At 41.9% G+C, this 23,368-nt stretch overlaps 1 protein-coding gene across 3 annotated transcripts in view; it reads right to left on the bottom strand.

Moving 5' to 3' along the window:
- The window catches only part of LOC134336861 (TATA-binding protein-associated factor 2N-like), a 39,724-nt gene extending 23,519 nt beyond the window's left edge, over positions 1 to 16,205 (bottom strand). Inside the window, exons 1-3 of one of the 3 annotated variants that reach the window (XM_063031450.1) lie at positions 16,144 to 16,205; positions 13,112 to 13,151; positions 11,973 to 12,024 (exon numbers count right to left, since the gene is read on the bottom strand). In XM_063031450.1, coding sequence (XP_062887520.1) covers positions 11,973 to 12,024; positions 13,112 to 13,151; positions 16,144 to 16,150 — 99 coding nt within the window. In that variant the 5' untranslated portion in view covers positions 16,151 to 16,205. Of the gene's footprint in view, positions 1 to 11,972; positions 12,025 to 13,111; positions 13,152 to 16,143 lie in introns of those variants that run through there. The other 2 variants (XM_063031452.1, XM_063031451.1) reach the window with 2 other exon arrangements.
- Positions 16,206 to 23,368: the final 7,163 nt, after the last annotated feature.

The raw sequence follows: 23,368 nt of genomic DNA, 5'->3' as shown, positions 1-23,368 counted from the left end.
GGCAGAATTAGAACATTTGGCCCAACAGCTGATTTATTTTTCCTCAAGACCATTATCCTGCTTTCTCCTTGTAACCTTTGACAGCCTTACTAATTGTCACACCTCGCTATTAGATGTGGACAAGTGTGCCTGATGAGGTGTCACCAATTGTATAAAAAAACAGATGCAAGCTGGAACAGCACGTTAGTGCAAGGGGTTTTATTTAGTGCCAGGTGGGGGGAGGGAAGAGAGCAAAAGCTGCCCAAAGTTGTGAAGAAAGTATTTACAAGTAGACTACTGAAATCAAAGATGTACAAAAAAAACTTTACAAATATAGAGGCTTTCTCCACAACACACTGTCATTAACTTTCCAATATAACTGCCAACCGTCAATTCCAACCTCTACATCTCTCAGCAAAGCCAAACTGGAGGTTTAAATTTGCCTGTGTCGGGTGTCGTGCCCCTGCTCCCACTAACTCAGGCATCATTTTAGAACACCCCAAACGGCCCCTTGGGTCTTTTAGGACTGTTCTGCTGTCTGCAAACTGATGTAACAGTTTGAGTGAAAATAAATGACACTGTTTTGAATGCCTGTATCTAGAATCCTTACTTTTATGGGTAGTAAACCAGTGGAGCACATTAATTGAAGGAATTGTTTTGATTAGATAAACTAGTAATTGTTTACTGTTGGGGTGTATAAATGATGAACTCCCACGAACTGCAGAATGGAGGAAAAGTGTGTTAACTACTGAGGAAACTAGACCAGAGACAATACAAGGAGTGACTAACCGGGCAAAGGGGCAAGGTTAGCGGGAGAATTAGCATTGCCAACATGTTCTGTCCCACTAATTAAGAATCTATTAACCCTCACTAACATTATAACTTGGGTTAATACATTCAATTACATCAGAAGTTACCTTGCGTAAACTTGTTCGTACCGCCTATCTACAATCACAGCAAGGTCATTCCTCCACTAAACAATTAAATGCAAACCTAGGTTATGTGGATGATGGGGCAAAAAAAAACTTTTTCTAACAGTCTTAGAAGAAATTACAAGATGTTTACATGTTATAGCTCTGATGAAAGATTATCCACTCAAAAATATCACCAAGTTGACCCTGAAGGCTGAAGCTCATCAACTAATTACAGCAAACAAACCAAGAAATGGAAAAGCCAGAGGAGGAACAAGCCTTATTAATTACCAGCAAAAAAATGCAAGTTGTTAAACATGACAGTTTGGTTTTGGACATCACAGCCAATGGTGTGTTTATGCTCCACCCAAGTTCTTGTGCACTTAAGTGAATGACATTTTAGCAAGACTTCAGATGACCACAAACGTTCTAGAGCAACATTTGAAGTGAGGTATTCTAGCCCAAAGAAGTCATTCACTTAAGACACTGGAACTCAAAACTCCGATGTGGCCACCTTGGAGGGCTTTGTGTCCCAAGAGAAATGTTGAGTACAAATGTACACCAATTCTCAAACTCATTTGAATTATTACTAAGGTAACTTATTGAATGTAGATATAACCAACTAAATTAATCTGTACAACTGTGAATAATTAATGTAATTAGCACTGTTAAATAGTGATTTATTAATATGCAACTCCAATATTTAGGAAAACAGCTTCTAAGGCTTTCTCGAGGCTCCTCCAAACCTGTAAGCCTCCAAAAATTCCATTTCCTTTAAAATGATTTCTTATACACACACGCACACCCTTATTGGCCCACCGGTGGTATTACATGGACCTATCTGACAAGCTTGAAGTCTTGAGATACCACAATGGTCAAAAAAAGGTTGCAGCTCTAAGAAATGATAAATGCCAAGATGACCACTAACCTATGTTAGCAGACAAGGGATCTTTGATAGAGAGCACACCAGTGCCAAACTTTTCACATAGCCAATTACCGAAGCTCAATTCCACATGGATGAGGAAGACCAAAGGACCCATTTCAATTTTGTATTACTCTATGATTAAGAGCAATTGCTCAGGATTTTCAATTTTTTTTTCATTTTCAGTACTGAGGATCTTTACACTAAATTAATGCCCAGGTTTCAATCTTCACTTGATGCTGAAAAGGGCCTTTGAGAATCAAAGAACTGATTTAGTGTCCTGGGACACTAAAGATTTAGTAATATCTCTAATGGTCTTTCCTGAGGACTTCACCTTGAAAATAAAAAAAATGAGATTTTACTTTGTTGGTGGTTTCTTGCTTGTCAGAGCACTTGTTTGAAGGAAAGAAGTGAGAAGGACATGAGGCTCAGTACAGTACTAACTGCTGCTGGACAAGAGGTAGAGCCCTTCATTGCAGACATAGGCCATTCCTCCATTAGGATTTCCACAGCTAATATGTAGATGCTGTATATCCTTATTCTGAAGTCCATGAGCCAGCTTGAAATATTTTATTATTTCTCAATTTGCATACTTGTGCAATCTTTCACGGATAATTGATAAATATTTCACACACAGTTCCACAAAAAATTTAAGTTAGTCTAAAAGCCTGATTTAGTGTCTCCAGTAGAGGAGAACTGCGGCAAATAAAGCAATTCCAAAACAGCATGCCAAAGCCATTTTATTTTAAACACTCTAAATTAATGCTTGTTTCAAAGCTTTGTGTTTTGAGCAAACCATTGATCGACACAGCTGAATTTTTATGAAATCTAAGTACCAAATAAATCACATATGGGAAACATAAAAAGTCAGTTGTACAGCGCAGAAGCAGCTCCTTCAGCCCATGGTGCTCATGACAATCACAACGCCCAGCTACGCTCAACCCATTCATGTGCATTAATCCTTATCCATCAGCTCCCTTTCTATCTACGATACTGTCCAAATGCCTATTAAATGTTGTAACTGTATCTGCCTCTATCACTTCTGGCAGCTTGATCTGTATAACTATTACACTCTGGGGAAAAAAAACATGCCATCCCAATTCCTTCCCTTTCACCTTCAACCTACAACTCCAGTTTTAGACTTTCCCACACAAGAGGGAAAATCTATCTAACCCATCTATGCTCAATGTTATAAACCACTAGGTTACCCCTCAGACTCCGATATGAGAAAAAACCATTTATCCTTGTTCTGTCTTGTAACTAAAGCCTTCCATTCCAGGCAACATGATGAATCTTTTCTGTATACTTTCTAATTCTACTGCATCCTTTGGCAATCTACAATCAGAACTGTACATGACATTTCAAATGCATAACTAATATTTTCTACTGCTGGATTATAACAAGCCAACCCTAACAGTGAATGCCTCATTTTATAAAAGCCTTTGTTATTTCCTTATACACCTGTATCATCATTTTAAGGAGCCATGAGCTTACACCCAAGGTCCTTCTATCAACAATCAGAGGTCCCCGCTATCTTTTTTTTTCAAAAACTATCTCCTGTTTGTATCTGCCACCCCAAAATACATTACCTTACTCTTGTTGGGATTAAATCCCATTTGTCACTGCTCTGCCCAACTTTCTAATTCATCTATGCTCCGATCTATCCTTTGGCACATTCTTTTACTATCTACTACTCCATCAACAGCAAGCTTACTAAACAGTCCACCCAATTCTCATCCAAAAGGTTTATAGGTATCCATGACAGACAATGGTTCCAGCACTGAACCCCACAGTACACCATTGGTTGCATACTTTAAGTCAGAAAAGGCATCTCTTGACCACTAACCTCTGCTTCCATCAAAAAGCCATTTTTGGATCTTGTTTGCTAAAACATCTTGGATTCATGTAAACTGACATTCTCTGAACCAGCCTACCATGTGGAAGTTGTCAAAATTCTTGCCAAAGACCATACAAGCCATATTTATTGCCGTCATCAAGTTGTTGTTTTTTTTTAAATTACCTCTTCACCATTCAGGGCCCCAAACAGTCCTTCCAGGTGAGGCAACACTTCACCTGTGAGTCGGCTGGGGTGATATACTGCGTCCGGTGCTCCCGATGTGGCCTTTTATATATTGGCGAGACCCGACGCAGACTGGGAGACCGCTTTGCTGAACATCTACGCTCTGTCCGCCAGAGAAAGCAGGATCTCCCAGTGGCCACACATTTTAATTCCACATCCCATTCTCACATGTCTATCCACGGCCTCCTCTACTGTAAAGATGAAGCCACACTCAGGTTGGAGGAACAACACCTTATATTCTGTCTGGGTAGCCTCCAACCTGATGGCATGAACATCGACTTCTCTAACTTCCGCTAATGCCCCACCTCCTCCTCGTACCCCATCTGTTACTTATTTTTATACACACATTCTTTCTCTCACTCTCCTTTTTCTCCCTTTGTCCCTCTGAATATACCCCTTGCCCATCCTCTGGGTCCCCCCCCCCACCTCCTTGTCTTTCTTCCCGGACCTCCTGTCCCATGATCCTCTCGTATCCCTTTTGCCTATCACCTGTCCAGCTCTTGGCTCTATCCCTCCCCCTCCTGTCTTCTCCTATCATTTTGGATCTCCCCCTCCCCCTCCAACTTTCAAATCCCTTACTCACTCTTCCTTCAGTTAGTCCTGACGAAGGGTCTCGGCCTGAAACGTCGACTGCACCTCTTCCTACAGATGCTGCCTGGCCTGCTGCGTTCACCAGCAACTTTTATGTGTGTTCCCTCTAATTAGTCCTTGCCTTTCCATGGGAACAAATCCTGTCCCTGAAAATTTAGTCCAATAATTTCCTTCTCTACTATTGATGCAAGGTTCACTAGCTTGTAACTCAAAGTACACTAAAGTTTGTATACAATACACAACCTTAAGATTCATCTTCTCATATTCACATCCAAAAAGTTTAGATGTATATAATCAATGGTTTCAGCACTGATCCCTGCAGTACACACTGGTTGTAATTATCAAGTCAGGAAAGCACCTATTGACCACTACTCTCTACCTCTATCAACAAGACAGCTTTGGATCCAGCTTGCCGAAAGTCTTGGATCCCATGTAACCTAACCTTCTAGATCAGCCTCTTGCTGATTAGCAGAAATTAAGAACCAAGTGGCCCAAGCTAATGCTGCTCAGTTCATTTCCCAGTCGTGTTGTTATACCTGGAGAAGTATTAAAAGGCAAGTGGGAGGCTGAATTTTATAATCATATTCTAGCTTCCATCCTGTAAAAAGCATCCTTCAAATTGAAAATCCAGTTAAATCACCACCGTAAAAAAAACCCTGTCTTTGGAAGGAATAACCAAAGGAATTGCATGCATTACAATAGGCAAAGACTATAAACAGGAATCTATTTCATCCAGTTTCTTATGAACTCAATTTTAATCCGAGCAAGCCTAAAACACTGGAATCCAGATTAGTGATTGCATTTAACTTAGCTATAACTAAGAGACATAAAATAAAGGGGTGTTTAGCATAGAACAAGAGAACTTAAGAACATATCGACAATCAATAGATAGGCCAAAAAATTCCTTTACAAATCTAGTTCTCCATGGAACTATCAATGTAAATCATGTTTGGGAGGTCATATCACCAAACTTCCTCAATAAAAGTTTCTGCTGCAAATTCAAGGTGCTCTGAATATTCCCATGGCCTCCAAGCAAGGAACACACACAACATACATAGAAGTTGCTGGTGAACGCAGCAGGCCAGGCAGCACCTCTAGGAAGAGGTACAGTCGACGTTTCAGGCCGAGACCCTTCGCAGGACGAACTGAAAGAAGAGATAGTAAGAGATTTGAAAGTGGGAGTGGGAGATCCAAAATGATAGGAAAAGACAGGAGGGGGAGGGAAGGAGCCAAGAGCCAGACAAGTGATTGGCAAAAGGGATATGAGAGGATCATGGGACAGGAGGCCAAGGGAGAAAGAAAACAGGGAGGGGGGGGAGCCCAGAGGATGGGCAAGGGGTATAGTCAGACAGAGGCAGAAAAAGGAGAGAGAGAAAAAGAATGTGTGTATATAAATAAATAACGGATGGAGTACGAGGGGGAGGTGGGGCATTAGCGGAAGTTAGAGAAGTTCATGCTCATGCCATCAGATTGGAGGCTACCCAGATGGAATATAAGGTGTCGTTCCTCCAACCTGAGTTTGGCTTCATCTTGACAGTAGAGTAAGCCGTGGATAGACATATCAGAATGGGAATGGGACGTGGAATTAAAATGTGTGGCCACTGGGAGATCCTGCTTTCTCTGGCAGACAGAGCGTAGGTGTTCAGCGAAACGATCTCCCAGTCTGTATCAGGTCTCGCCAATATATAGAAGGCCACATCGGGAGCACCGGACGCAGTATATCACCCCAGCCGACTCACAGGTGAAGTGTCGCCTCACCTGGAAGGACTGTCTGGGGCCCTGAATGGTGGTGAGGGAGGAAGTGTAAAGGCATGTGTAGCACTTGTTCTGCTTACAAGGATAAGTGCCGGGGGGGGACATTGGTGGGGAGGGATGGGGGGGGGAGACAAATGAACAAGTGAGTTGCGTAGGGAGCGATCCCTGAGGAAAGCCGGGGGGGGGGGAGGGAGGGAAAGATGTGCTTAGTAGTGGGATCCCATTGGAGGTGGCAGAAGTTATGGAGAATTATATGTTGGACCCGGAGGCTGGTGGGGTGGTAGGTGAGAACAAGGGGAACCCTATTCCTAGTGGAGTGGCGGGAGGATGGAGTGAAAGCAGATGTGCGTGAAATGGGGGAGATGCGTTTGAGAGCAGAGTTGATGTTAGAGGAAGGGAAGCCCCTTTCTTTAAAAAAGGAGGACATTCCTTCGTCCTGGAATGAAAAGCCTCATCCTGAAAGCAGATGCGGTGGAGACGGAGGAATTGCGAGAAGGGGCTGGCATTTTTGCAAGAGACAGGGTGAGAAGAGGAATAGTCCAGATAGCTGTGAGAGTCAGTAGGCTTATAGTAGACATCAGCAGATAAGCTGTCTCCAGAGACAGAGACAGAAAGATCTAGAAAGGGGAGGGAGGTGTCGGAAATGGACCAGGTAAACTTGAGGGCAGGGTGAAAGTTGGAGGCAAAATTAATGAAGTCAACGAGCTCAGCACGCGTGCAGGAAGCAGTGCCAATGCAGTCATCAACGTAGCGAAGGAAAACCGGGGGAAAGATAGCAGAATAGGTTTGGAACATAGATTGTTCCACAAAGCCAACAAAAAGGCAGGCACAGCTAGGACCCATACTGGTGCCCATGGCTACACTTTCAGTTTGGAGAAAGTGGGAGGAGCCAAAGGAGAAATTATTAAGAGTAAGGACTAATTCCGCTAGACGAAGCAGAGTGGTGGTAGAGGGGAACTGGTTAGGTCTGGAATCCAAAAAGTAGTAGAGAGCTTTGAGACCTTCCTGATGGGGGATGGAAGTATATAGGGACTGGACATCCATGGTGAAAATAAAGCCATGGGGGCCAGGGAACTTAAAATCATCGAAACGTTTCAGAGCGTGAGAAGTGTCACAAACATAGGTAGGAAGGGATTGAACGGGGGGGGGGATAAAACAGTGTCGAGGTATGCAGAAACGAGTTCGGTGGGGCAGGAGCAAGCTGAGACAATAGGTCAGCCAGGACAGGCAGGCTTGTGGATCTTGGGTAGGAGGTAGAAACGGGAAGTGCAGGGTATGGGAACTATAAGGTCGGTAGCAGTGGATGGGAGATCCCCTGGGCGGATAAAGTCGGTGAAGGTGTGGGAGACAATGGACTGGTGCTCCATAGTGGGGTCACAATCGAGGGGTAAATAAGGAGGTATCCGCGAGTTGTTGTTGTGCCTCGGCAAGGTAGAGGTCAGTATGCCAGCCTACAACAGCACCCCCCTTCAGCGGGTTTTATAGTAAGGTTAGGATTCGTGTGGAGGGAGAGGAGAGCAGAGCATTCAGAAGGAGTGAGGCTGGAATGGGAACAAGGTGCGGTGAAGTTGAGATGGTTGATGTCCCGTCAGCAGTTAGCAATAAAGAAATCCAGAGCAGGCAGGAGACCAGAGCGGGGTGTCACACATCTGCTTGCTGAACTTGAATTTAGTGCAAGTGCCTGCTGCTCACAGAAAATTCCAAGAGTAAATTAAAATACTTCCAATGGTCTATACGATTAACAAGCAAGTTGGTTGGAAGAATGTTAAAACAATCATGAAAGAGCAATTGACAACAAGTAACAAAAGAGATGGAAAAACAAGCATGCATGATCGTTAAAGGCAAAGTACAATTACAAATGTCAGCAGTAAATAATTACAGCTCAAACGCAGATACAATTGTACCCAATGTAAATATTAAGCATTGTCAGACATGGGTTAAGTATGAATCACATTTTATTACTAATTATAAGATGTGTTGATGCAAACCTCACCTTAAATTACATGATTATAAGCTAGTTTACCTTTTCAGATTAGCCTAAATAGATTCTTAAACAGGTTTCCAAGCAACACCTAAACCAAATACTGCCAGAGCATAATAATCAATTTGCATTAATGCTGCAAGAAATCTGTAACTCAAAGTTTGACACCAAAATACAGAAGAGTATACCAGAATGGTGACTGAAAGCTTAATTAAGAATCTAAGCTTTAAAGGAATGTCTTTGAAATGGTTGGGTGAGGTGGGGCAGGGAAGAAAGAGTAGGGTGTGGAAAGGAAGACATTTGAGAATTTGGGCCAAGGCACCCAAAAAGGAGGAGCAAGCAAAAGGAAGCCAGAATGAGGAGAAGCCAAAATTCGGGATTGTAGGACATTTTTAAGGATACACAGTGGAAAGTCATGGAAGAAACTGAACATTAAGAATCTTAAATTTGTAGCCCTGCCAAACTGGGATCCAAAGGTCTCCATGGCAATGGGGCAGTTCAATTTAAAAGGGCATTTTCAGCACGTGCTGAAGCCTGGAGAACAAAGCACAAGAGCCCAAGCCTGAAGATGTAGATTGAGCATTGATTAGTGCGATGGAAGAATGCTTGAAAAATTAGACAGCATATCTCAGCATGTCACAATTATTTTATTAGAGATATTTACTGAAAATATTTGATATATTCAGGCTTAAAATTAATCTAATACTTCAAACTGTATTAAAGTGTCTGTTGAAATTAACAATTCCATCTTAATGCCAAATCAAGCACCTGTAAATGGCGCACAAAATGCTAGCATGCCAAAATATTACTATGCACAACCTGCAACACTTTTACATTAATAAGCATGGGGAGTCAAACAGTTGCTTAAGCACCAAGGCACAGCAGTTCATCCTGGACAACTGAACCAGACAAACCTGAATCCCATCATGGCAACAAGGGAATTTAAAGTTCAAGCAATTAAATTAATCTGGAATTAAAGTAACTATAGGTGACACTAACCACCACTAAACACATTCCAGGAAAGAAAATCTGTCATTTACACCCAGTCAGGTTTGGTCGTTATTCTTGACCCAACTCAATCAATTCTCAAGTACCTCTTCAGTCCAGAGATTAATAATATTAGAAATACCAGAGACAGCCATGACCCATGAGCAAAATTTCAAAACTCTTGACAAGGCTGTCCGAGTAGTCAGTCATGGCAACAACCCAATCCGTCCAATTTGTCCACATTGACCAGTGGGCACCCTTACTATATTAATCCCCTTTCCCAGCAATTGGTCCATTGCCTTCTGTGCCCCAGCAATTTAAATGCTGATCTACACACTTAAAGTCTATTGGCAAATCAGCTTCAACCAGTCTCTCAGGCAGTATGTACAAGTAGTTATCACCCTGGGTCAAGTAGGACCCCCCACCTTTCACTACAGATCTCTTTCCCCAATCACAAGGCCTCTAGTTCTATTTAATTCTGATACAGGGGAAGTTTCCTACAGTCCAACCTATATATACCACAGTCATGTTCCATATTAGCCTCCACTCCAGCCTATCCTCAGAACTGAACTACTCTATCCTAGACAACATCCCGGTGAATCTCCTCTTCACGGTCACCAGCCCTTATATAGCACAGTGACTAGAACTGAACACAGTACTCTAGTTGAAGTCTGACCAGGTTTTGTGAAGTTGAAGCATAACTTATCTCTGTATTCAAGGCTCCAACAAATGAAAAAAAAAGCCCATATGCCTTCCAAACCTTATTATCTGTGTTGCCAACTTCAAAAATCTATGGATTTATAATTCGACATCACTGTTCCTCAATGCTCAAGGCAGCAACATCCCTGGTGTTCATTCAGCCTCATGAATACACCCAAAAAACTTCACGTTTGTCAGAATTAAACTCAATCTACCATTTTCCAGCCTGCTTCACAAAGACATCTATAATCACTTGCACCCCAATATTACCTTCCACACCATCAAGTCACAGACATCCAAATCACAAAACATTCTTCTAACATCACACATCTTCTACTACTACGCCAAAATTTGATTCAATTTGCCAATCTGTCCTGGATCCCATGGACCTCAACATGTTAAACCATTCTCCCATGTGGATATTTGTTACTAAAGTCCATGTAAATCTCATCTACTGCCCTGATCTTCATTGACACACTGTCACATCTTCAAGGAATTCAATCAAACAGATAATCAGCTTGACAAAACCACATTGACTGTGTCTGCCTTTCCAAATGATCATTACTCCTGCCTCTTGCTAGCACCTTACCCATCACTGATGTTAAAGCTTCCCGATTTATAATAACCAGACTTTTCCTGCTGGCTTTCTTGAAATGGGATTTTATTGTCTTCCGCTATCTTCTACCTCACTTGTATCCAAAGATTTAAAGATTTCAGCCACAACACCAGCAATTATTTCTTACTTCCTGCAGCAAGTTGAGATAAATCCTATGCAGTTTTGGAAGTGTGCACTAGACTTTTATCTACCCTTTCACTGAATTCTCTCACTAAGCTTGTTACCTTTTGTGAATACTGATAAAGAGGTATTCATTTGCTCCACACAGATTGTCTACAATGACACCAAGGATTCCTACTCTGCTGGTGATTATTCTTTTGCCCTTAATACTTCAGATTAATTTTAACCCTGTCTGCCAGTGTATATGATCCTCAGGCTTCCCAATTTCCTTTTTAAACACCTTCCTACTCTTAACACCATCTCCCCCGTCAATATTACCCTTTACCCATCATTGCTGCTTTCGCCTCCATTTAAACTTCAGCATTCAGAATTCCCCATTCACGTTACCGCTGGGTTTTACTCTTAAAAGAATATGCTGGCTTTGAACTCTTGATATTTCTTCTTTGAATGCTTTCCAAAATGCAGATATAGACTAACCTGCAAGTAGATGGTCCCAATCTACCTTTGTCAAAGTACTCCCTTATGTTAATATAACTTAAGACCTTACTGATTCACCTTTATCCTCTTCCACAACCACCGTAAAATATACTGCCACTGTAGGTCAGTATCTCTAGAATGTGTCCCAACTGACATTTTTTCCACTTGACCAGTTACATTCCCTGATGTCCAGTAATGTTCCTCCCTTTGTTGGTCTAATTCCCATCAGAAAGCTTTCTCGCCACACTTCAAAAACTCCTTCAAATGTCAAGGGAATCAGTTAATATTTGGGAAACTGAAAGACCCCACTACTATTTTATTGTCTCTCTGACATTTGCCACTTATCTGCTTTTTTATTTCCTGTTAGATCTAAATACTCCTGTAGCAATATCCTTTCAGTTTTCCCCTATCGAATAGGAAAATTTGTAGTTCAGTGGGGCTACCTTTCCTTAAGAGCTTCACAAGAATAAGACCAACTAGAAAAACTTCCCTTGCCTTAATCAGAACACTTGTAGTTAGAATACAATTAGAATACTTAAAATCAGGCTTAATTCCTAACAATCACTAGAGCAATTGAAATAACTCTTAAAAGTTATGCTATTTAAATTACAAGTTTTCAGAAACTGCAGTCTTTTGGTCGGTGTAAAATATGGAGCCTCAACAATTCAGTAACTGAGAAAAGTGACTAATTCCTGAACCACTATCCAATAACTTGTATTCCAGAACACAGTAAGGGTCCAACCCCAAGGAAAAATACAAACATGACACCAGAAAGTCACTGGTCGTCAATATCAGGCCCCTTATAATATGGTCATGTCACCACTGACAAACCAAAGTTAATTCATTTAACAAACCTGTGAGGCCTGTCCATAACCTTGGCTTGACTGTCCACTGTAGCCTCCATAGCTGCAAGAAAGAAAACACATGAACAGATGAGATTATCAGAATAGGTTAAGCAAGAATTTGCACATTCATCAGAATTAACCTATGACAAGACATAAGTGGCATAAGGCACAGCTCTCCTTGGTTTCAAATCACATGTGTTTTCTTGAGGTGGCACTGGAAAAAATATCTTACTAGCATGAGCCTTGTCATGGCAAGAAATAATTTTTATTTTAAACAGAAAGCTAAGATCTATATCCAAGTTAGCTCATCACCCTTAAACTATAAATCCATGTGCCTTCAGTATACAGAATAGTACAAGGAGTTGCTATTTGATCAGTGAAGTCTTTGCAGATTTTGGGAGAAATGCAGAAAATTCCATCCTTCTCCATTCCCTCCCTCTAACTACTACTTATCCAATTCTCAGTTGAAAAATGAATGAATTCACCACTCAAAATTATTCATTTAAAATTATATTCACACCATATAATCAAATTTTCCTGACAAAGCTAGAGACAAGCTCCCAGGCATCTTAAATCTATTCAATAATAACTCTTCAGCCATGACAAAAATAACACTGAAGAGTTCATCACGAATTTGAAAACACAGGATTTGATGTCTTTTCCTCCAACAGCTGTAACTTTAAACCTAACAAACATAAATGACATAACTAAATGAATCAGGGTCTTTTGTTCGAAGAGCAAAAGTGATTAATTATTATAGATCCCAGCATTCTGGATCATTAGCCCCAAATCTATTTCCCTAAATTGCTCTCTCCTTACTTAGGACTAATAACCGCAGATCATTTGCAGTTCATAGGCATCAGTAAAAGTGTTAGCTAATTAAAGCACTAAAATTTAAAATAAGCCACTAATTAACTGGCACTTTTCTATTCCGTTACACATATTGGTTATATTTTTAAACCAGTGGCAAATACAACTAGATAAAAGATTGATAGCATTACTTTATCTAGGGCCTTCACAAGCATAATTCTGGTGAAGGAACACCACTAACTTGTAGAAATATTGCAAAATTACTTTGCCTTTCCACCATTTCACCCCTACCTCCTAACTGCTCACTATATTTATCCTTTAAATATAGACATACATACCTTTGTGCTTGAGCTCCAGGCTGACTGTAATTTCCATAATCTGCTCAAAGAAAGACCAAAATCAGCAACTACTTCTGTAATCATCTTTCAAGTTTGTCCAATAACAGATTCAATTACAACATTTTTGCTTACAAGTAAGCATCAACATACAAATTTCACTCCCCCCCCCCGAGGGAAAAGAACCAGGGAAACACAATAAGAAAATGCAAAAATTGGTAGCTAAAGTGGTAACTAACCCATACAGATGTTAAGTTGCACTAATTTTTCAAAAAATTAATGGATTACTGTCATGAATACATTTAAAAGAAACTGCTCAAATTGATGCAAAACTGACTAAAAGGCAATTACACCCCAAAATCTTCAGGAATTGCTAACAATTGCCATGATAAACTAAAAATCTACATGCAACCTTGCCATTTTAAATGAAAGCATTACATTTAGAAGAAACATCTGAAAGCCTTAAAATAATAAAATTATAGCCCTTAGCTAAACTTAACTCATGCAGCAAACAACGTACAAATTCCTATTATTTGGAACTTCTACAAAATTTAGATTGTGAAAGGGCCAAACAGACTCTTCAGGAATCCAGACAAATTAATCCATTTCATTGAGGAGAGCCAGACTTAAAGATTCATAGTGCATGTTCAAAATTTTAACATTAAGATGCTAACTATTCCCTCACTTTGGTACCCAAAGTACGTAATCACCCAGATCTAGCCCAAAGAACAGTAGAGGTTCAACATCACACACAAAAAATGCTGGTGAACGCAGCAGGCCAGGCAGCATCTATAGGAAGAGGTACAGTCGACGTTTCAGACCGAGACCCTTCATCAGATTCAGCATATTCACTTTTATAAGAACAAATTCCATTACACACAGACTTGTGTGAAACATGACTGCGTCACAGGATTCAACTCAAATCATGCCATCAAGTTTGCAGATGACAGTGGTTAACCTCAACAACAATGATGACAAGATGGAGTACAGAGGAACTGGATTTGCTGGTGCATTGGTGCAAGAAAAACCACCCAAGCCTAAACATAGAGAAGGCCAAGGAAGTAATTGTGGACTTCACAAAAGTGCAGATGAACCATTGTCCTCTGAAAACACCACTCCTCCATAGAGTGTATTAAGTGCACCAAATTCCTGAAGTTCACATCACAGATGACCTCACCTGGCCTCTTAATAGCACCTCCACTTCCTAAGAAGATTGAGGCAAGCAAAACTACCCAGCCCCATATTAACTGCATTTTATAGGAGCATCATTGAAAGCATCCTGACACGTTGTATCTCCATCTGGTATGGGAGCAGCCAGAGGACCAGAAGTCCCTACAAAGGACTCTGAGAACAGTTGTGAGGATCATAGAGGTCTCCCTATCATCCATCAGGGACATCTATCAGGAGTGCTGCATATGCAAGGCCCTTAGTATTAAGGATCTCACCCATTCATCCTCTGACTTTCTACCGTCAGAGAGGGGATCTGATCGAAACATACAAGATTATTAAGGGATTGGACACGCTGGAGGCAGGAAGCATGTTCCCGCTGATGGGTGAGTCCAGAACCAGAGGCCACAGTTTAAGAATAAGGGTAGGCCATTTAAAACGGAGTTGAGGAAAAACTTTTTCACCCAGAGAGTGGTAGATATGTGGAATGCTCTGCCCCAGAAGGCAGTGGAGGCCAAGTCTCTGGATGCTTTCAAGAAAGAGATGGATAGAGCTCTTAAGGATAGCAGAATCGAAGGTTATGGGGAGAAGGCAGGAACTGGATATTGATTATGGATGATCAGCCATGATCACAGTGAATGGCGGTGCTGGCTCGAAGGGCCGAATGGCCTACTCCTGCACCTATTGTCTATCATCAGATTCTGATGCCTAAAAACAAGCATGGTGAGGATGGGAAACATGGCCTGATGGAAGAAACTTAGGCTTCTGAACTCCCTGCCACATCACATTTGAAGTGTCACTGGTTAATCTATTCCATACCTTATAGTATTTACGGTATGAACTTTAGTTTGTTAGTTATATGCGATTCATCTGTAGATTTTATCCTTATCTTCACAAATTATTGTGTGTTGTGTACTACTGTGCTTTGCACCCTAGTATGGAGAAACATGATCTTGTTTCTATATACATTACATGATTATACATGTATATAGTTAAATGACAATAAACTTGACTACGTGAATTACTGTCAATGCTTTGCACTTCTCAACATCATTCCTTATCCCTGTAACTCCAATCATAAAGTTTCCAATGTTAATTGTATATTTAAAACACACCCAATTGACTTCAGTGGTGTCCGACTGAACTCAAATCCAGTTGTTAAATATTTTGTAACAAATAAATAAGACTTGACTTCAGTTTTAATATGTTTCTCTATACCTACACGTTTACTCTCACATCCCGAAGACACGCTGGTGGGTTACCAGCGAAAAGAAGGAACCGGGTGGGACTGAGAGAAAGGGAACTATTCGCAGGGGCACTAGTAAACAAGGAAGTTATGGGACCGCTCCAATGGGAACCCGCCCAGACCTAACCATATGTTTGTGTCGTACTGAAGACACGAGAAGTATCCAGGGAGCAGGTGCTAGAATAAGCACCAGCTACTCCTCCGCCTGGCAGATCAATTTGCGGCGGGTTTCTGCGCCTTCCTGACTTGGGATTTGGGGAAGGAGAGAGGCGGCTTACTGACCATCCAGTCCTCCGTAAAATGGCGGCCTACCGCCTGCACATTTAGAACTGCGTCACGACCGCCGAACCGCCGGGCTGCAGCGGTGTATCCTCGCCAGGCGGCCGGCCAGAGCGTTCGGATAACAAAGTGGGCGCCCCAAGGCTTCACCGCAACGAGCTTCACGCCCGGCGCTGCGAAAGGCAGCGTGCCCCCCGGCTGGCAGGCGAGAGCAAGCAGTCTTCCCCTCCGGGCAACACCAGCTGCCTGCTGACGGATACCTGGCACCGTCGCCCTGCGGCAGGGTGTGCGCGTACAAACGGTACCGACGGCCCGCTACCCGACGCCCCGAACTCAGCCTTACCCGACATGATTTCGGCAACTGGTGATCTCGCCTCACTCCGCCCCTCTCGCTTACTGAGTCTGCGCTAAAGGTGGCTCCGACCACCCCACCGCCGGAGGGAGGGGGAGAAGAACAGTAACAAATAACACTCAGCACATCGCCGATAAACAAATCAAACCATAAATCTCCCCAGATAAAACAAACTACATATAATCCTTCTAAAATCCTGTAAAGAGATTATACTATACATTCCCAGCTATCACCAGCCCCAAATGTTTATACGCACTCCCTTCGGTGAAGTTCTGGGTCCCAACGTGATCCTATTTTCCAAGCGCGGGCTGAAGCCCACGTGATCCAGCGACAATCACGTGAGGGTGAGCGGGTGGGGGAGGGGCGGTGGCTAAGGGACCCGTGCTCCGCGTTCCGGAGTGGGGTTGGTCCTGAGCGTGCTTCATGATCGCTGAACACTCTGGATCGAACTGTCCAGTTTGTTAATATATCATGTGTAGTTTCTTTCTTTTTTTTACTTGCTTTAGATCGGTTCACTTTTAGAGTATTTATTGTCTGCATTTCTGGTTTCTCCATCAGAGGAGTGAGGCTTTGGAGAGGGTGCAGAAAAGATTTATCAGAATTAGAAAGTATCAGCGATAAAGAGAGGTTGAACTAACTAGGAAAGTTTTCTCTGAAGCATCAGTGGCTGAAGGATCATCTGTTCATAAATTACAGGAGGCATTGATGTCTTTTTTTCCCTAAAATAAAAATATAAAATACTATAAAGCGTAGCCTTAAGGTGGGCAGGGAAAGATTCAAAGGATATGTGCAGGGCAGGGAAAAGCTCAGAGGATATGTGCAGGGCAGGCCTTTTACACTGAAAGTGGTAGGTACCTAGAACATGCTGTCAAGAAAGGTGGTGGAATAGCAGCTTGTAAGCCATTTCAACAGACACGTGAACAGGTGGAAAATACAGGAATGTAGACCATGGTCAAGCAGAGGATCAGGTTAAATTGGCATCATGGTTGGCACAGAAGGATGGGCTGAAGAACCAGTTGCTGAGTTGTATTGCTCTGTTCTATTTCTACGAAAAGGCATCTTGCACTGTACACTTGTACGGTGGCCACAGTAAAACATCTAAACGTCTCCATGAGAGCTTTATCAAATGGATTTGATACCAAGCTACAGATGAAAGTATTTACATAATTAAAAGCAAAGATGGAGGTAATTCAGCTTGTCCAGTTTATGCTATTTTTTCAAAGAATAATCTTGCTGACCCAATCCCTAATATTTATTTATCGAGATACAGCTTCCAGCCCTTCGGGCCACACTGACCAGCAATCCCCCGATTTAATCCTAGCCTAATCACAGGACAAGTTACAATAACCAATTAACCTACAAACCAGTACATCTTTGGATTGTGGGAGGAAACCAGAGCACCCAGAGGAAACCCACGCTGCCATAGGGAGAGTGTACAAACTCCTTACAGGCAGCAGTGGGAATTGAACCCGGGTCACCTGTACTATAAAGTGTTGTACTAACCACTATGCTACCGAGCCCATATCCCTACATGTTATTCTTTCTCAAGTTCCTATCCAATTCCTTTTGAAAGCATGAATTGATTATTTTTTCATTGCCTCTAAAGGCAATGAATTAGAGATCATAATTAAACTGCATAAAACATTTCCCCTCATCCATCCCAAACTTATGACCTAGAAACATGGCAGTAAGAATAAGTTATTCAGCATGTGAAGCCTCCTTCTTTCTTTAAATCAATTATGGTGGAACCTTAGTCTCTATGCTCCCCTGTCTCTCCGTGCTCTTGATGCCTTTATGACCACAAACCTATGTATCATCAACTTTTGTATTGGTCACCTTTTACAGCCTTTTGAGGTACAGTGTTCCATTGGGTTCACTACCCTCTAAGTGGGGCAAAAATTGTCCTCATTTCAGCACTAAATGTATTATCCCTTCTCCATCCTTAAACTAGACTGCTTCCATGACAGCCAGGGAAAAGATCCTCCTTGCGTCTCACCTGTCTTGAATATAGTCCCCGTGTTTCCAATCTCTCATTTGACAGGTGGCCATTCTAGGAGTCAGTCTGGGGAATTTTTGCTGCCCTCCCCCTACAGCAGGGGTCCCCAGGTTGGGAAGTGATGCTCTTTAGGAACTGTAACCTTTCTGAGTTTATGGGGTCTAAAACTGCATGCAACCTTCCAGGTGCATCTCACCAAGCTCTGTTTTATCTCACAATTTCCATCTATCTACCCCATCTGAACCAGCCATAATCTTGCACACCTCCATCCAATTTCCAATCAATCTTCTCCGCTCCAAGATCAAACCCAGCATCTCCAGTCAAAACTGGCATCGGTAATCCCATACTGCTAGGCAAATTCTGCTAAATCTTTTCAGCATTCTCCTGAGGACTTTACCATGCTTCCTAAAATTAGGAGACAAGAATCGGGAATAACTAACCAGCTGTGGTCTAACTATTGTGCACAGATTCAACATACTTTCTGCCCCATATTCTGTGCCTCCATTTTGAGTACTGTACCAGGACCCTGTATACATTACTCGCCATTGTCCCAACATGCCCTGCTATTTTTAATGATTTGCACACCATCATACTCACATTCCTCTGTGTTCACACACCCTTTAGAACTATGCCATATATTGCCTTCCTTTATTCTCTCTTATATTGTCCATTACTTTATTATTCTTTATGATAAGTTCCATCTAAACCCTTGTCTGCACATCCAGCTGGCCAATGTCATCTTGACGTCCCTATCTTATTCATTGTTAACCATAATTCAAGGCTTTGTGCCATTTCCAATTAGGAAATTTAACCCCAAGCATCCGAATCTATGTCATTTTTATATAGCAAAAAAGAATGCAGCGCTCCTATTACTGAATCCTGGGATAACATTCTTATCTGAAAAACATTTGTTAAATTTTTTTCCCTTTTTGCTTTAAACAGAAATATTATCCATACCATAATGACCCTTAAATTCCCCAGGTCTTAATTTGGCTGCTGATCCATCAAATATATTTTGAAAACCAATTTAGTTGACATAATGTTCAGCAACTTTGTCTGTTATGCCTCTCCAAAAAAATTTCAATCACATTAGTCAAATGTGATTTGCTATTAACAAATCTGTTCTAGCTCTCCTTTATCAAGTCAGAGTTTTCCAAGTGTCAGTTAACATTTTCCCCACTAGGAATGTCAGTTTTTCAAGCGTTTCTGAAAGAGGAAAGTCACAGTGAAAAGTTTAGGGAGGGATTCCAGAGACCAAGCCTACTACCATTAAAAAAAGCACTTCAAGTGGAAGAAAGTAGTTGAGTACTTGCTTAAAAGGCCTCATAAGGCAAAGGGAAAAAAAAGATTTTAAAAATAGTAAAGATTTGGTTAACTGAGAGTGCAAAAATTTTGAAGTGCAGAACAACCCTGGAAATTAGAATCAGACAAACCACCTGGCTTCAGCCAGCACCTCCTAGCTATCCTCCATCCCCTTCCCCCACCTTTTTATTCTGTCGTCTTCCCCTTCCTTTCCAGTCCTGAGGAAGGGTCTCAGCCCAAAACGTTGGCTGTTTATTCATTGCCATAGATGCTGCCTGATCTGCTGAATCCCACAAGCATTCTGTGTGTAACACACATCAAAGTTGCTGGTGAACGCAGCAGGCCAGGCAGCATCTCTAGGAAGAGGTACAGTCGACGTTTCAGGCCGAGACCCTTCGCATTCTGTGTGTGTTGCTTTGGATTTCCAGCGTTTGCAGAATTTCTTGTGTTTGAGATGTAATGTTGCTGATTTGAGTGAGACTCTTGAGGAAGCTGAAATTTAAAAGAAAGATTTAAACTGCAATGTATTGCTGTGAAACAAAATGCGGCCCAGTGAAGAAGGTAGTCTTTTATGTAAATTTTAAGATGACAACAGGGATTGACAAATTTACTTTGAATGAAAACATAGATCATTTAATCACAGAGTTAGTCCAACAAAGAAAGAGTTCCAACAGTTCCAGGGTCTTTACAAGAGCAATTAATTCCCAATACTGCAGATTTATTTCTCCTTCAAAAGGTTTTCTCATTTTGAAAAGTACAATTGGATCTTTTTTGCCATCCGTTCGGACAGTGTAACTGGCACTCTACCAACTAAGCATTTTCATTCTTTCTGTTTTGTTAATTTAAGTCCAACAATTTTATAAGACCATAAGACATCAGTAGGAGCAGAATTAGGCCATTTGACTCACCGAGTCTGCTCTGCCATTTCATTGTGGTTGATTTATTATCCCTTTCAACCCTATTTTCCTACCTTCTCCCCATAAACTTTGATGCCCCTATTATTTGAGAACCTTCCAACCTCTGATTTAAATATACCCAATGACTTGACCCATACAGCTGTCTGTGGCAATGAATTCCACAGATTCACTGCCCTCTGACTAAAGAAATTCCTCCTCATCTCTATTTTAAGCTTGTGTTCTCTGGTCTTAGACTCCCCCAGCGAGTACAGGCCCAGAGCAATTAAACACTCCTCATGTGTTAACCCTTTCATACCTGGGTTATTCGCGTGAACTCTCCAATGCCAGTGTGGAAGTTGTAGTAAGGCGAGGGGTAAAGACAATATCCAGAGGAGAATGACTATCGCAGTGTGTAGTCAATCTAAACAAGGAAGACCTTTGAAGAAAGACCGCCAGAGCCAAATTTGCTTGCTGGAGACAGAAAGGTGAAAAGTACTCTGGCAGTGTGTAATCAACCTAGAAGAACATAGATTCCCTTTACACATTAGGGTGTGCTGGAGACAGATGAGATAGGAATAATGGAAGGCTCTGGCATACACCAAACAACTAAGGGGCAATTGCTTTACTAACTCCAAAATAATATTGGCAGTGTGACCAATGTGTTATAAACCTCAGCATTACCTCCTTGCCTTTATATTTTAGCCCTCTGGAAATAAATGCTAACATTGCATTTGCCTTCCATACCGCTGACTCAGGCTGCAAGTGGACCTTTAGGGAACCCTTCACGAGGACTCCAAATTCCCTTTGCATCTCTGGATTCTGAATTTTCACAGTTTAGAAAACAGTTTACCCCTTTATACCTTCTACCAAAGTGCATGACCATACACTTCCTGACACTATATTCCATCTGCCCCATCTTTGCCTTTTCTCCTAATCCGTCTAAGCCCTGCAGATTCTCTGCTTCCTCAATACTTCCTTTTCTTCTACCTATCTTCATGCACCTTGTTAAAGGCCTTCTGAAAATCCAAGTATACAACATCCACTGACTCTCCTTTGTTTATCCTGCTTGTTATTTCCTTAAAGAATTCCAGCAGATTTGTCAGGCAAGTTTTCTCCTTCAGGAAACCATGCTGACCTTGGCCTATTTTATCATGTGCCTCCATGGTCTGGAAGAAGAATGCACCAGCAGACAATGCTACCATCCTCAGGATGGTCCACAAAACTGCTTCTTTCACTTCTTTTATGTCTTCTTTTTCTTTTAAATGTCATTCTGGAGACTGTGATCTACCATTTGATGATACGTTTTCAGCCCAGTTGATCGATCTGGTGTTTTGCTGTCTCCAAGAGGCTTCAGGGAGGCGAGCAGCCTCCTCGAGGCCAGGAAGCTTGGAGACGAGGCACAAGCCCATTTCTCGCTGATCTCTCTGATTAAAGAGTCGAGGAAGATTGAAAACATTGAGATGAGTACAGAAGGCAAGTGAGCGTTCAGCGCCGTGTTTTTGTGCTTTATATTCCGTGTTTTCTCTCATTCTTTTTTGTTGCCGTTTGCACGGTTTGTTTTTTTTGCGCATGGGGGAGGTTAAATTTTTTTCTTTGACTATATTCCATGATTTTATTTGGCTTGTGGCTGCCCATGGAGATGACAAATCTCAGGGGTTTTATATTGCATATATATTTTGATAATAAATTTACTTCGAATCTTTTAGAGCATTTGAAGTACTCTGAAACCTGATCCTTAATAATGGAGTCAATCTTACCAACCACTGAATTCAGGCTAACTGGCCTATAATTTCTTGCCTTTTCCCTCTCTCCCTTTTTAAGAAGTGGAGGGACATTTGCAATTTTCCAGTCATCCAAAACCATTCCTGAATCTAGTGATTCTTGAAAGATCACTGCTAATGCCTTCACAATCCCTTCAGCTGCCTCTTTCAGAACTCTTAGGTGTGGTCCATCAGGTCCAAGTGACTTATCTACCTTTAGACCTTTCAGCTTCCCATGCATCTTCTCTCTCGTAGTAGCAACTACGCTCCTGGTACAGCCTATAGAAGGCCATTTTACGAGTCAAAGAAGAATTCCCATTGAATCAGATGCACGTCTGCTCTGGCAGAGTTTGCAAGCCATTCCGATGCAAAACCTAGTGTCATGAATGGCTGTAATGCTTCACTCCTAGATGAGCCCAACACCTTTTACGCAGCTTTGAAAGGGAGAATAAAACTACACTTGTGTGAATCCCTGCAGCAAATGGTGACCCTGGATCTCTGCCTTGGAGGTCAACATCAAAACAACTTTCAAGAGGGTGAACCCTCCCAAGTTGTCATGTCCTTATGATGTACCTAGAAGGCACTGAAAACCTATAATCAGCAACTAGCAAGAGTGTTCAAGGATATCTTCAATCTCTCGCTGCTGCAATCAGACATTCCCACCTGCTATAAAAGAGCAATAATCACACCACTGCAGGGTGAGCTGCCTCAACGAATGTCACCCAGTTGCACTCACATCTACTGTGATGAAGTACTTTGAGAAGTTGGTCATGGCCAGAATCAACTCCTGCCTAAGCAAGGACTTGAACCCGCTGCGATTTGTTATCACCACAACAGATGTACAGCAGGTGCAATCTCACTGGCTCTCCACTAGTCCTTGGGCCTCCTGAACAGTAGCAGTACCTACAGCAGGCTTCAGTTTATTGATTACAGCTCAGCATTCTACACCATCATACCCTTAGCACTAACCAACATGCTCCAGACCCGGGCCTCCCTCTGCAACAGGATCTCTGACTTCCTCATCGGGAGACCACAGTCAGTGCAGATCAGAAATAACGCCTCCTCTTCACTGACATTCAACACCAGCACACCTCATGGATGCATCATTAGCCCATGGCTCTACTTTCTTGATGCCCATGACTGTGTGGCTAGACGCAGCTGAAGCACCATCAATGACAACTACTGTTGACAGGTGGTGATGAGGAGGCATACAGGAGTAAGATGAATCAGCTGGTTGAGTGGTGTCACTTCAACAGCCTTAC

The sequence above is a fragment of the Mobula hypostoma genome, chromosome 23 (genome assembly GCF_963921235.1).
Source record: "Mobula hypostoma chromosome 23, sMobHyp1.1, whole genome shotgun sequence".
Taxonomy (NCBI): Eukaryota; Metazoa; Chordata; class Chondrichthyes; order Myliobatiformes; family Myliobatidae; genus Mobula; species Mobula hypostoma.
The sequence above is the reverse complement of the archived record's forward strand: the minus strand, read 5'-3'. Positions and strand labels throughout refer to the sequence as shown.